This window comes from Catharus ustulatus, chromosome 6 (assembly GCF_009819885.2).
Source record: "Catharus ustulatus isolate bCatUst1 chromosome 6, bCatUst1.pri.v2, whole genome shotgun sequence".
NCBI classification, from domain to species: domain Eukaryota; kingdom Metazoa; phylum Chordata; class Aves; order Passeriformes; family Turdidae; genus Catharus; species Catharus ustulatus.
The window spans coordinates 55039512-55052886 of record NC_046226.1 but is presented as its reverse complement, the minus strand read 5'-3'; the positions used below and the strand labels follow the sequence as shown (position 1 = coordinate 55052886).

Genomic DNA, 13375 nt, shown 5'->3' with positions numbered 1-13375 from the left:
ATCCGCCCCCAGCTCCCCCTGCACGGTTGCTGGCCGAGGCCCTGCCTCCACTCGGCAGCCATGGGCCTCCAGGCCCGCCTGTCCCCGGCAGGGCTGGGACATGCCCGCGGCCACTCGGCCTGCCTCCCCGGGGCTGGGCTATGTCTGCTGCTGCTCCGTGGAGTGTCCCTGGGGCCGGGCTATGTCTGCCGCCGTTCCGTGGAGCATCCCCGGGGCCAAGGCATACTCGCCGCTGCTCCGTGGAACGTCCCAGGGACCCCGTTGCTCCGGGAATTCCCTGGCGCTCCGGGTGTCACGCGCCCCCCTTGCGCACTGGGAACCCCGCGCTGCCGGTGCGCTCTGGGAGTTCCCTGGCGCTCTGAGTGACCCGATTCCGGCAGGCTCACCCCGTGCCGCTGCTGCCCCGATTCCGGCGGCTTTCCCACCCCCCGTGTGGCGGCCGCCCCGATTCCGGCAGCTTTCCCCCTCCCTGTGCGGCGGCCACCCCGATGCCGGCAAGCCCGCTTCGCGCAGGGGCTGCCCCGATGCCGGCGGCTTTCGCCCTCCCGCCCGGGCTGCACCGCCGCCCTTCCCCCCCCACGCGGCCACCGCCCCGATGCTGCCGGGCTCGCCCTGGCCCAGCGCTGGCCTGATGCCACCACCGGGCGGGCTCTGCTGGGGACTGTTGCGGGCTCACACTTCCGGGGTGGCAAATGTCACAACTTTGTACATCAGATAAGGCGCACTGGACTATAAGGCGCACTTCCGGGTTCTGGGGAAAATTTTAGTCAAAAGGGTGCGCCTTATAGTTGTGAAATTACTGTAACTCTGAAGAAGTGAAATTCTGATATAGCCAAAGATGCAACTTCTGACTGCCATTTGGCTCCACTGAGTCTGGGGGAGTAACAGCGGGACAGGGCACAGAGAGACCCAGCAGGATGGGAATGGGAGCTCCTGGTGATCTGGGCACTTTCTCCTTCATGTTACTGACCTGGGAGGATCCACTTCAGGACATGGCTCCCAAAGGAGCAAGAGGTACCAGGAAGCACCGCTGATCTGCACAGACCCCCTGTGCTTGCTGCTGCCCCACAGTGAACAGGTCAGTGCAATGTTTTCCTTCCTCCCTGCCCCACCTTCCTCTCCTCCAGCAGCTGCTCTGTTCCTGCCACCCTCCCCTGGGTGACTGCAGTGCCATCCCCAGATGCTCCCTGCTCTCCCTAAGCTTCCCTTCTGCCCTTGCTGCTGAACAACCCAGCCCTTCCAACTCCCTCTCCCAACCCACAAGTCACACTGTCCTTCTCCACTGCAAAACTTACAGTAATTTCACGACCATAAGGCGCACCGGACTATAAGGCGCACCCCCCGGGAGTCGGCAAAATTTGCAACTTTGTAGATCAGATAAGGCGCACCGGACTATAAGGCGCACTTTTTTTTTGCTGCAAAGATACGAGCCATGCGCAACAAAGTAACGAATTAGTAACGGAAACCCGAGATCGTGGAGTTTACTGGAAGGAGCACAATTTAGAAACATTTTTCACAGAGTGTAGGCTTTCAAAGGCAGCCCCAGGCGCCCTCCTCGTGCAGTGGGCCCTGGCACTCCCGCCTGCCCCTGGTGCCGGCAGGCGTGGCTTGGCGCAGCCGCGGGGCCGCCTCTTCCTCACGGCTCCGTGCTGCCGCGATGCTGTTTCCCCTCGCAGCTCTGCGGAGCCACTGTGCCGTTCCCTCGCTCGGCTCGGTGCTCCTGTCGTGCCGTTCCTTCGCTCGGCTTGACGCTCCTGCCGTGCTGTTCCCCCTCGAGGCTCCGCGGAGCCACCCCCGCGCCCGTCCCCGCTCGGCAAGGCAGCGCAGCCGCCCCAGCGCCCGTCCCCGCTTGGCTCGGCGGCACAGCCTCCCTGGCGCCCGTCCTCTCGGGGCACGGTGGCGTGGGCGCCATGGCGTCTGTCCTCTCCGGGCACGGCAGTGCGGCCGCCCCAGCGCCTGTCCCCTGCTCAGCACAGCGGTGCAGCTACCCCGGCGCCTGTCCCCACTCGGCAAGGCGGCGCGTCCACCCTTTCGCCCTTCCCCGCTCGGCTCGGCGGTACAACCGCCCCAGCGCCCGTCCCCGCTCGGCTCGGCCGCGCAGCCTCCCTGGAGCCCGTCCTCTCTGGGCACGGTGATGTGGGCGCCATGGCGTCTGTCCTCTCCGGGCACGGCGGTGCAGCCGCCCGGCCGCCTGTCCCTGCTCGGAAAGGCGGCGCAGCTGTCTCGGTGCCTGTCCCCGTTCGGCACAGCTGCGCGACCACCCCGGCGCCTGTCCCCGTTCAGCAAGGCATCACAGCCGCCCCAGTGCCCGTCCCCGCTCGGCTCGCCGGCACAGCCTCCCTGGAGCCCGTCCTCTCGGGGCACGGTGGCGTGGGCGCCATGGCGTCTGTCCTCTCCGGGCACGGCAGTGCGGCCACCCCAGCGCCTGTCCCCTGCTCAGCACGGCGGTGCAGCTGCCCCGGCGCCTGTCCCCGCTCGGCAAGGCGGCGCGTCCACCCTTTCGCCATTCCCCGCTCGTCTCGGCGGTGCAACCGCCCCAGCGCCCGTCCCCGCTCGGCTCGGTGGTGCAGCCGCACCAGCGCCCGTCCTCTCAGGGCACGGTGGCGTGGGCGCCATGGCGTCTGTCTTCTCGGCGGCCGCGGGGGCTCGGCCGCCGCCGCTTCTCGGCGGCCGCGGGGCCTCCGGCGGCACCGCGATTCGGCGGCCGCAAGGGGCTTCCCCGCCGCTGCTTCTCAGCGGCCGCGGGGGCTCGGCCGCCGCCACTTCTCGGCGGCCGCGGGGGCTCTGGCAGCGCCGCTTCTCGGCGGCCGCAAGGGGCTCCGGCGGCGCCGCTTCTTGGCGGCCGCAAGGGGTTTCCCTGCCGCCGCTTCTCGGCGGCCGCGGGGGCTCGGCCGCCGCCGCTTCTTGGCGGCCGTGGGGGCTCCGGCGGCGCCGCTTCTCGGCGGCCGCAAGGGATTTCCCCGCCGCCGCTTCTCGGCGGCCGCGGGGGCTCGGCCATCGCCGCTTCTCGGCGGCCGCGGGGGCTCGGCCGCCGCCGCTTCTCGGCGGCCGCAAGGGGCTCCGGCGGCGCCGCTTCTCGGCGGCCGCAAGGGGCTCCGGCGGCGCCGCTTCTCGGCGGCCGCAAGGGATTTCCCCGCCGCCGCTTCTCGGCGGCCGCGAGGGCTCGGCCATCGCTGCTTCTCGGCGGCCGCGGGGGCTCCGTCGGCACCGCGATTCGGCGGCCGCAAGGGGTTTCCCTGCCGCCGCTTCTCGGCGGCCGTGGGGGCTCGGCCGCCGCCGCTTCTTGGCGGCCGTGGGGGCTCTGGCGGCGCCGCTTCTCGGCGGCCGCAAGGGATTTCCCCGCCGCCGCTTCTCGGCGGCCGCGGGGGCTCGGCCATCACCGCTTCTCGGCGGCCGCGGGGGCTCGGCCGCCGCCGCTTCTCGGCGGCCGCGGGGGCTCCGGCGGCACCGCGATTCGGCGGCCGCAAGGGGTTTCCCCGCCGCCGCTTCTCGGCGGCCGCGGGGGCTCGGCCGCCGCCGCTTCTCGGCGGCCGCGGGGGCTCCGGCGGCGCCGCGATTTGGTGACCGCGGGGGCTTCCCCGATGCCGCGATCCACCGGCCGCTGGGGCTTCGCCGCCGCCGCTTTATGGCGGCCGCAGCGGCTCGGCCGGCGTCGCCTTTTGGCGGCCGCAGGGGCTTCACTGCCGCTGCTCCGATGCCGCCGCCGGGCGGGCTCTGCTCAGGGCTGTTGCGGGCTCGCACTTCTTGTTCCCTCCGCGCCCGGGCCAGGGCCACCCGGGTTCTCGTTTCCCCCTCGCCCGGGCCAGGGCCGGCGCCGCCCGGCTTCTCGTTCCCCCAGCGCCCATGGTGGCGCCACCCAGCTCCTTGTTCCGCCCAGGCCAGGACTGGCGTTGGTTCCCTCCCTCCCCTCTTGGCTCCTGCCGGCTGTGGCCGCCCGCTCCCGCCCCCGCTTGCGACACGGTGCTCCCGCGGCACCGCCCCCCCATTGCGGCTTGCACTTCCGGTTTGGCAAATTTCGCAACTTTGTCCCTCAGATAAGGCGCACCGGACTATAAGGCGCACTTCCGGGTTCAGGGAAAAAATTTAGTCAAAAAGGTGCGCCTTATAGTCGTGAAATTACTGTACTCCCTCCCACTAACTGCTTCCCACTGCAGGGGACTGCTGAGGAGACGTGTCGTACATCCCTGGATTCTCCAACCATTGACTCCCATCCACGCTGACAACCACAGCCAGGGACCACATCCCACTGCCTGGCCAGTGTCAATGCATAAAGGTGACCACCATGTCCCCATCTCCTGCCTCATCCACTGAAGATGATCTCTGTGAGACAGATGTTACCAATGTGGCCATACACAGTGTGGCACTGCTCATCTCCCTCTGTGGGCTGGCTGGGAACGGCGCTGTCCTCAGGCTCCTCTGCTCCCGCTGTTTGTGTAGAAACAGCACCACCTGTTACATCCTCACCTGACTTTTTTTGATTTCCTCCTCTTTCTGGTCCCCTCCAATCTGCTTTTCCTGTTTGAGGACCTGTCCTGCTCTGCCCTCATGCCCTTGCCGTATGTGTGGTTGGTTTTCTGGTTGTCACTTGTCTCCTGCAGTCTGGGTCTGTACGTGCTGACATTCATCAGCATCTGGAGGTGCAGCTCCATTCTCTGCCTGCTCTGGCACTGCTGCCACCATCCCCACCACCTGCTGAAGGTGGTGTGTGCCCTGCTCTGTGCATTCTCCATCACACTCATCACTGTTCTTACCACAGTAATTTCCCTTACCATCTCAGCTACCTGGGTACTGCTAGGTGTCTGTCATCTCCATGTTTGTCTCCAGCCTCCTCCTCTGTGGTCTCTTCATGCTCATTTCTAGCACAATCATCTTCATTAAGGTCCAGTCTGGCTCCCAACAGCAGCAACCCAAGAAGCTCGACATTGTTATCTGCCTCTCTGTGCTATTCGCACTCCCTCTTAGCCTCAGGAATTTACTGCAGCTGCTGAGCTATACCATTTTGTCCTCCCACATGGCTTTCCTGCTCACCTGCATCCACAGCAGCATCAAACCCTTCATCTGCTTCTTGGCAAGAAGGTCCTGGAGGCCCTGCTCTGTGGGGTTCCTCTGGCTCTCCCTCCAGAGGATCTTTGAGGAGCCAGAAGAAAACCCTGCCTGCATCAATGATCCTGCTATGGAAGCTGTGCTGAGTCTGGTGAGTACTTGGGCCCAGGGCAGGTTTTGGCAATGATCCCAGACCTCTTCCCAGAAAGGGAGTTGTCCCTGAGAAGCACCCAGCTCCCTCACCAGCACTGGTAGTGCTGGCACCATTTCAGTGCCCCCAACATCACCAGCACTGACACCTAGAGGAGCTGGAACAGAGGCTAGGCATAGTTAAGAGCAATAAAGTGGATATTTACTGAGGGGCCTTCAAAGGCCACACCCTGGCAGTACCAGTGCCACAGTCATGGCCCTGCCCAGATGGCACCAAGATGGAAGCAAATGAGAGCTTGGTCACGAGATCTCACATTTTTGTAGGTTTTAGCCCATTTGCATACAGAAATCAACTGTCCAGTTAATGGCCTCAAATCATGAAGTTTCATCCTCCTTGCTTGCTTGCTTGTTCTCCTCTTTTCACATTGTTTATGCTTAGGGCCTGAAGTTTGAAGAGATTGTCCTTGAGTCCCCAGCTGGAACAGGACTGCTTTGCCTTCACCATCCTGTGAAAATATCCTAGTAACCCTTCATATAAAACAAAAAGCTGCACACCAAAGCAGAACAGAATAACTTTGACTGCAGTGAAGGTAGTCAGCAGGACTTTAAATGGTCCTTTCCACTTGGCTTGCAGAGGATCACTGTCCCACCACTTCACATAGACCCAATCTCCAGCTGGAATGGATGTGCAGGTGTGTCCAGTCCTACAGGTCTGAATAGCACAATGGAACTCTGGAGCTTCTGCAAAGTGGAACTTAAAGCCATTAAATAACTCTGCAAATCACATTTCTCCTTCATGTGAATTTCACCTGAAATATGTGGGATTTGATATGGTCTGCCATACAGTATTCCATAGGGACTGATGTTATTCCTCCATCAGGTTGTATGCCAATTCACAGTAAAGCCATAGGTAAGGCCTGAACCCACGTCATGGACATTTCCTGACAAATTTTACTAATTTGTGTTTTGAGAGTCCCACTCATACATTCAACTTTACCACTTGCCCCTGGGATCTGTAAGGTGTATGCAGATCCCAAGTAATTCCCAAAACCTGGCTAGCCTGTTTAACCACTATTGCAACAAAATGTGGTCTCCTATTTGATGATATCCCCAAAGGAACCCTGAACCTCAGAATTATATGATTAACTTTCACCACTTCCTTGGCTGTGTTAGTGCGACAGGGCTGAGCCTCCAGCCATCCACTGAAGGTGTGAACCAATACCAGGATGTACCAGTATCCCTCTGTGCATGGTAACTGTGCAAAATCCAATTGCCAGTAATCTCCAGGGGGATCCCCTGCCTTTGTCACTCCTGACAGAACTCTTCTCCTTGTGTCAGGGTTGTTTTTATAGCAGATTTCACATTTGCTCACTATTGATTGTACAATGTCAGTCATTCCTTCTCCTATTACTACCTTTTTTAGATGTTTCAAAAGATTTTCCACCCCAAAATGTGTGTTTTCATGTTCTCTCTGAGCCAGCTCCCAAAGGATCAGGGGTGGGACTATAACCTGATTTGCTGGTCTAACAGCCCATCCTCTTTCTGTGATTTCAGCTTTAAGGAACTTAATTAGTTTGTCTGCTTGGTCATATTTTGGGGTGAACCCTGACAAATCAATCTCTTTTTGTGGAATTACTGCAAGAATACCTTTTTCTGCAATTCCTCTTGCTGCTGTATCAGCAAAACAGTTTCCCAGTTCTGGAGTGGTTTTCCCTTTTTGGTGACCTCTACAACACATGATAGCTACTTCTGCAGGTTTTTAATACTCTCTAAGAGGGCGAGTATTTGTTCAGCATTTTTGACTTGAGCATTCAGAAGTCTTCTCTCCTTCCAGATAGCTCCATGGGTATGGACAACACTAAATTAATCTTTAGAGTCAGTCCATATATTTACCTTCTCTGCTCAGGTCTAGGGCTCTCATCAGAGCAATCAATTCAGCTTTCTGTGATGACATCTGCTGGCAGAGTCTGTGCCTCAATCACCTTGTCTTGCGTGGTTACTGCATTACCTGACATCCTTTTACCATTTTCCATGAAGCTGCTTCCATCTGAAAAAAGCTTCCAATCTGGATTTTCCAGGGGCACGGTCGGCTGGAACAGATTTCTTCAATTGTCTGCAGACACCACGGCCTTCAGGCACCCTGCCCAGGCTTGGTAACACTGTGTAGCTGTTTAGAAAAGTGGGCCACAGCTCTCTGCTGCTTTCTGAGGCGCTGTGCTGGTACCCCCAAAGCCATGTTCAGTTTCTCATATGTAAAAAGTTCAAAAGGCTTAGTCAAGTCTGGCAGTCCCAGTGCTGGAGCTGACATCAGTGAGCATTCCAGCTGTATAAAAGCTGCTCTACTGTGTTCATCCATGTTATAATTCCTTTACCAGCTGCTTTTAATGCTTCATGTAGGGGTTTTACCAACAGTCCATAATTTGCTATCCACAAACAGCACAACCTACCATTCCCAGGAAGGCTTGCATCTCTCTCACTCTATGGGGCTCTGGGAGTTGACAGATGGCTTCTCTCCCTTCTTTGCTGAGCTGTCGGTGTCCACGGAAGATCTCAAGCCCCAGGCAAACTACTGCTTCTTTAGCAATCTGTGCTTTGTCTTTAGAAACTCAATCCCAAGAAGTTTAGTAAACTTACAGTAAATTGTAAGCAGTCATCTCTGGTTCTAGCCACGATCAGGATGTCATCCACATATTGAAGAATAACTCCTTCTGGCTCCTGTCTTTTCCAGTCCTCCAATTCCTTTGCTAGCTGCTTTCAGAATATTGTTGGACTATTCTTGAAACCTTGGGGTAAAACTGTCCAAGTAAGCTGACTTTTCCTCCCTGTCTCGGGATTTTCCCACTCAAAAGCAAAAAGCTCCTGGCTGTTTTTGTGTATAGGAATACAGAAAAAGGCATCCTTCAAGTCTACAACACTAAACCACCCTAATTCATCTGTCAGTGTGGTCAAAAGTGTGTAGGGATTGGTTACTACAGGGTGTATGTCCTCTGTAATTTTGTTAATTGCTCCTAAATCCTCTACTAATAGGTAACTCTTACCATCTGCTTTCTTAACAGCTAAAATGGGGGTGTTGAATTTGGACTCACACTGCACTAATAAACCTGTTGTAGGAATATTTCAATTATAGATGTCATTCCCTTATGGTTCTTTAATTTCAAAGGGTATTGTTTTTGCCTCACTGGTGTGGCTCCTGGTTGCCAACTGCTTGTTGTAATGGGGCTTGTAAAACTGGTTCTTTTTGCACTTTTGATCGCTTCCCCAGAACCACTCAAGCAAGAGCTGTCCGACTCTGCACACTCTGCTGGAGTATTAGATCTGCTTCCACGAATCCCAATTCTAGGAAGCACCAGGCAAGATTTACACCGGTTTGGAAGCCGCTCTGTGTCCCGGCTCACTTTGCTGACACCATCTCCTGAGGCAGCTCCCTGCCCTTCAGGTACCCACGGCGTCTCCCCGGCGAGCGGAAAAGCCGCCGCTCCCCGTGCAGGGCCCCGCTCGGCCCTCCCGGCACCGGAGGAGCCCCGCGGCCGGCACCGGAGGAGCCCCGCGGCCGGCACCGGAGGAGCCCCGCGGCCGGCACCGGAGGAGCCCCGCGGCCGGCACCGGAGGAGCCCCGCGGCCGGCACCGGAGGAGCCCCGCGGCCGGCACCGGAGGAGCCCCGCGGCCGGCACCGGAGGAGCCCCGCGGCCGGCACCGGAGGAGCCCCGCGGCCGGCACCGGAGGAGCCCCGCGGCCGGCACCGGAGGAGCCCCGCGGCCGGCACCGGAGGAGCCCCGTGCCGGCCCCTCCTCAGGGGCGGTGCCGGGGCTGCACAGGGCGGCTCTGCCCGTGCCCGCCGCCCCTGCCCTGAGGGGAATGGGTGCCAAGGGTTTTGTGCTCCTTCAGTGCTGGGACCTGCCGGGGCGAGCCCCTCGCTGCCCTCTCTCCCCTTGGCCATGCCTCATCGTTATTAAGTTCATAAGCAGACAATATCTTTTCTGAGAGTTTGATAAGTTTGGATTTAAAAAACAACAATTCCCCCCTCTTAGGTGCCCCCAGTTTTTCAATACTAACCCCAAAGGGCTGTCTCTGGGAATATTATTATTGCAACACTCACAAGAGAATATACACCCCATCTCTTAACAGTTACAAGTAAGATAGTGCGTGGAGATCAATAAAGCAGGAAGGGAGAGCAGAACAAGCAGCAGGCAGGATTCAAACTCCCTCCCTTCACAGCCACAGCAAGGGAATTTCCCCAGCACACCATTGCTGGGCTCAGGCCAGCAGCACTGGAATCTGACCCTGCATTTCAGAGAGCGGCCTCTCCTAAAACCAGCGGGGACACGAGAGCACCAGCAACTCTGCCTGGGCCCCTGGGGCCCTTCCACACTAAACAAAATTACAGGAGATCCTTTAAAATACCTAACTTAGGTGCTAAAGCACAACACCACTTTTATCCAGTTACTCTCGAGTCTCGATACCAGCCCCGGGGTTCTTGGGCTCTGATACCACAGTGCCAGCAGGAGTGGGGGGCAGGAGTTGGGTGTTCCTCCAGTCCGGGGGTTTTCCAGATGCCTTCATCTTCTACACTCCCTTGGAACTCAGACAGCAGCCTATGGAGAATCCCAAAGAATTCCTGGAAGTCTGTGATATGATTGCTACCCGGCTGACATGCCTCAGGCATCTGGGATGCTCCTGCTGGAAACTGGCACCTGTGGTGGCCCTGGGACCAGAACTGTCCCCTCTCTTCCCTGCTGACACCGCGTTTGTGTCCCCAGCTATGGAATCTCACATCCCCTCACCAGGACAATCCTTGCAAGTGCAAACACTTCATGATCCATGAGCTAAAGGGGCTTCTGGAGAGTTGGAGAGGGACTTTGGACAAGGGCATGGAGTAACAGGACAAGGGGGAATGGCTTCCCACTGCCAGAGGGTGGGTTCAGATTGGATATTGGGAAGAAATCCTTCCCTGTGAGGGTGCTGAGGCCCTGGCACAGGTTGCCCAGAGAGACTGTGGCTGCCCCATCCCTGGAAGATGGAGAGGGTTTGCAGAAACCTGGCCTAGTGTAAGGTGTCCCTGCGGGCAAAGGGACAGTTTGGGATCTGGTATAAACAACCACAAGCGTTCCCAGGACTGAGGAGGAGCAGGAGCTCTGGTGAAGGCCTGGAAGGGGGATCAGAGCTCCCTGGTCTCTAATAGCTTTCATTGCATCACCAAGGGAATTGGCTGTAATTAATGTGGGCTCCAAGTGCTGATAACCTGTCTGCAAGCAGCTGATTGCTGTCCTTCCCTTGGGCTGTGTGAGCCTGCACTGGAATGATGGAAATGGGAGTTCATGGGTGCCGCCGTGAGCCATGGGGAGGTTTTGGCAATGATTCTGGAGCTCTTCACGGAATGGGAATTGTTTCTGACAAGAGCCAGATGCTTCAACAGTGCTGCATGGACCATCAGTGCCACCAGCACCACCAGCATCCCTCTGCTGCAGGAGGGACAATGAGCCCTCAGGGAAGGGAAACAAGGAATGGTAGAAACCTGTCTGGTGAGGGAAGACAACTGAAGAATGGGACACTCTCCTGAGCAGGAGCATTTCTAATTAGGGGGAAATGAGGAGCCATTCACAGATTGTATAAACAGGTGCTATGGTGACTGACTCTCGCAAATGTTGAATGAATATTGTGTGTGTTACAATATTAACAGAAGCTCTGTTCAGATGTGGAGTTTCCCTAATGTGAGTGTTGTGTTCATGCTGAATGCTGTAATGCTGATCTCTGACCATTGTGAGGAGCTGAAGCCACAAGGAATGCACAAGCTCCGGGACGAAGGAGGAGCTGTGTCGGAGGAGTGGAAAATGTTTGAGTGTGGGGCTTGGCTTACCAGGGGTTGGCTTACCCAGAGATACAGGGTAGGCAGTGTGCCTGTGGCTCTGCCTCTGTCAGCATGTGGGCACCCAGTGCTGTGCCTTTTACATTATTAACTCCCGTGCTGTAGTTGAGTAAAATTTTTTAAATTTTAAGAAGTGCGGCGTTGTTTTTCACAACAAAGAAATTGACCACTTGCTTTCTAGAGAAGAAAAAAATCAAGGTCATTAACCCTGAGGCTGTGGAACTCTGATAGATCCACAGTTCTAAAACCACTCCTTACTTCCCTGTGACCACCCTCAGCCTTGGGAAACAACAGTGTGACAGGGCACAGAGAGAGCCAGCAGGACGGGAATGGGAGCTCCTGGTGATCTGGGCACTTTCTCCTTCATGTTACTGACCTGGGAGGAGCCGCTTTAGGACATGGATCCCAAAGGAGCAAGAGGTACCAGGAAGCACCGCTGATCTGCACAGACCCCCTGTGCCTGCTGCTGCCCCACAGTGAACAGGTCAGTGCAATGTTTTCCTTCCTCCCTGCCCCACCTTCCTCTCCTCCAGCAGCTGCTCTGTTCCTGCCACCCTCTCCTGGTGACCCCAGTGCCCTCCCCAGGCCCCCCCTCCTCTACCCTGTGCTTTCCTTTTGCATTGCCTGCTGAACATCCAGTCCATCCCATTTCCCTCTCACCCCACAATTTCCATCGCCTTCCGGCCCTGCACATCTCACTCCTCCCCACTGAATCCTCCCCACTGCAGGGAGCTGCTGAGGAGCTGCATGGTCCATCCCTGGATTCTCCAAGCACTGACTCCCATCCACTCTGACCACAGCCAGGGACCACATCCCACTGCCTGCCCAGAGTCCATCCATGGAGGTGACCACCGTGTCCCCATCTCCTGCCTCACCCACTGAAGGGCACGATCTCTGTGAGACAGATGTCACCAACGTGGCCATACACAGTGTGACACTGCTCATCTGCCTCTGTGGGCTGGCTGGGAACGGGGCTGTCCTTTGGTTCCTCAGGCTAAACAACCATAACTCTGGCATCTTTTACCTGGGTGTCTCCGACTTCCTCGTCCTTCTCTTCACAGTCCCCTCTGCCCTCCTCTTCCTGGTGGAGGACCTGTCCTGCTCTCCTGTCTTGCCCTTTATGTACATGAGCTTCCTTTTCCAGCTGTCAGAGCTCTCCTACTACTGGGGGCTGTACCAGCTGACACGCAGCAGAGGTGCGGCGAATATGGTCGACCTCTGCGAACTCTGCTTCGGCTGCAACGTTCCTCTGCGCCTGTGGTGGGTGGTGAATGGTGTCCAGTACTGGGCCTTCTTTGCTGTCTTCACTGTCATTCCCACGCTGAATTCCCTCTGCCAATCCCACGAGCAGGGGCAGTGCAGGTCAGCTCTCATCTCCGTGTACACCATCTTGCTGCTCCTCTTTGCTGCACCCGTGGCCATTTCCAGCACAATCAACATCATCAAGGCCAAGTGTGGCTCCAAGAACCAGCAACCCCAGAGGCGACACATAGTTGTCTTCATCACTGTGCTCTTCATTCTCCTACTTGGCATCTGCAATTTCCTGCAGCAGCTCGATTACATTCTTGTGTCCACCGAGGTCGTTTTCCTGCTCAACTGCATCCACAACAGCATCAAACCCTTCATCTACTTCTTGGCAGGGAGGTGCTGGAGTCCCTGCTCGATGGAGTCCCTCCGGCTCTCCCTCCAGAGGGTCTTTGTGGAGAAGAAAGAAAACCCTGCCGTCAGCAATGGTGCAAACACAGACTCAGTGCTCTGAGCCTGCTGATCCCTTCCACTGCTCTGCTGAAGGACCTCGGCACAGCTTTCCTGGAGTCACCAGATGAATAAATATCCACAGCATCACCCTCCCTGTGCTGGTGCACTCCTGCAGGAGAAGGGAGCAGGGGCATTGCCAGGGGCAATGTGGGAGGGATGCTTTGCCATGGAGCACATTGGAGCATGGCTTTCCTCCTGCCTGCCCTGCCCACATGGCTCCAGGCACTGCAGCTGGGCTCAGTGCTGTTCCCCAGCTCTATTCCCCATGGAATGACCCTCATTGCCTGGGCCCCAGGGAATGAACTCCATCTCCTTTGGCTACCCAGAAGAGTTTCTTGGTGTTTTGAGGGATCTCCTGCCTGCAAAGAATGAGACATCTGACGGCCTGGGGACACACCCAGCACAAGGGAGTGATTTCCCAAATCCCTGAGGGGCTGGTGTCTGTGGATGGCAGGAGAGGGGTTGGGATCACACGGAGCCTCCTTTCCCTTCTGTCCAGCAGAGCCAGCCCTGCATTCCCAGCTGATGGGAAGAGACACCAGGTAGGGCTGCAGAGCTGG

The 13375-nt window shown here is 57.6% G+C and overlaps 2 protein-coding genes and 1 pseudogene across 7 annotated transcripts in view; all 3 read left to right on the top strand.

Annotated features, from left to right (window-relative positions):
* The first annotated feature begins 889 nt into the window (after positions 1 to 889).
* LOC116997728 (mas-related G-protein coupled receptor member H-like) lies at positions 890 to 12816 on the top strand. The gene is made up of 2 exons (XM_033062807.1): positions 890 to 1078; positions 11786 to 12816. Exon 2 carries the CDS (start codon positions 11896 to 11898, stop codon positions 12814 to 12816), a length of 921 nt encoding a protein of 306 aa, XP_032918698.1. The 5' UTR covers positions 890 to 1078; positions 11786 to 11895.
* On the top strand, positions 2146 to 9175 carry LOC116997729 (annotated as a pseudogene).
* Positions 11359 to 13375, top strand: part of LOC116997665 (mas-related G-protein coupled receptor member H-like) — a 33926-nt gene continuing 31909 nt past the window's right edge. For all 6 annotated transcript variants that reach the window (XR_006163005.1, XM_033062728.1, XM_033062727.1 and 3 more), the window contains exon 1: positions 11359 to 11541. The gene's annotated coding sequence lies outside the window, so the exon portion shown is untranslated. The remainder of the gene's footprint in view (positions 11542 to 13375) is intronic.

Excerpts from the sequence above, each read along its gene's own strand:
- LOC116997728 (XM_033062807.1), top strand. The coding sequence starts at position 11,896 with ATGGAGGTGACCACCGTGTCCCCATCTCCTGCCTCACCCACTGAAGGG.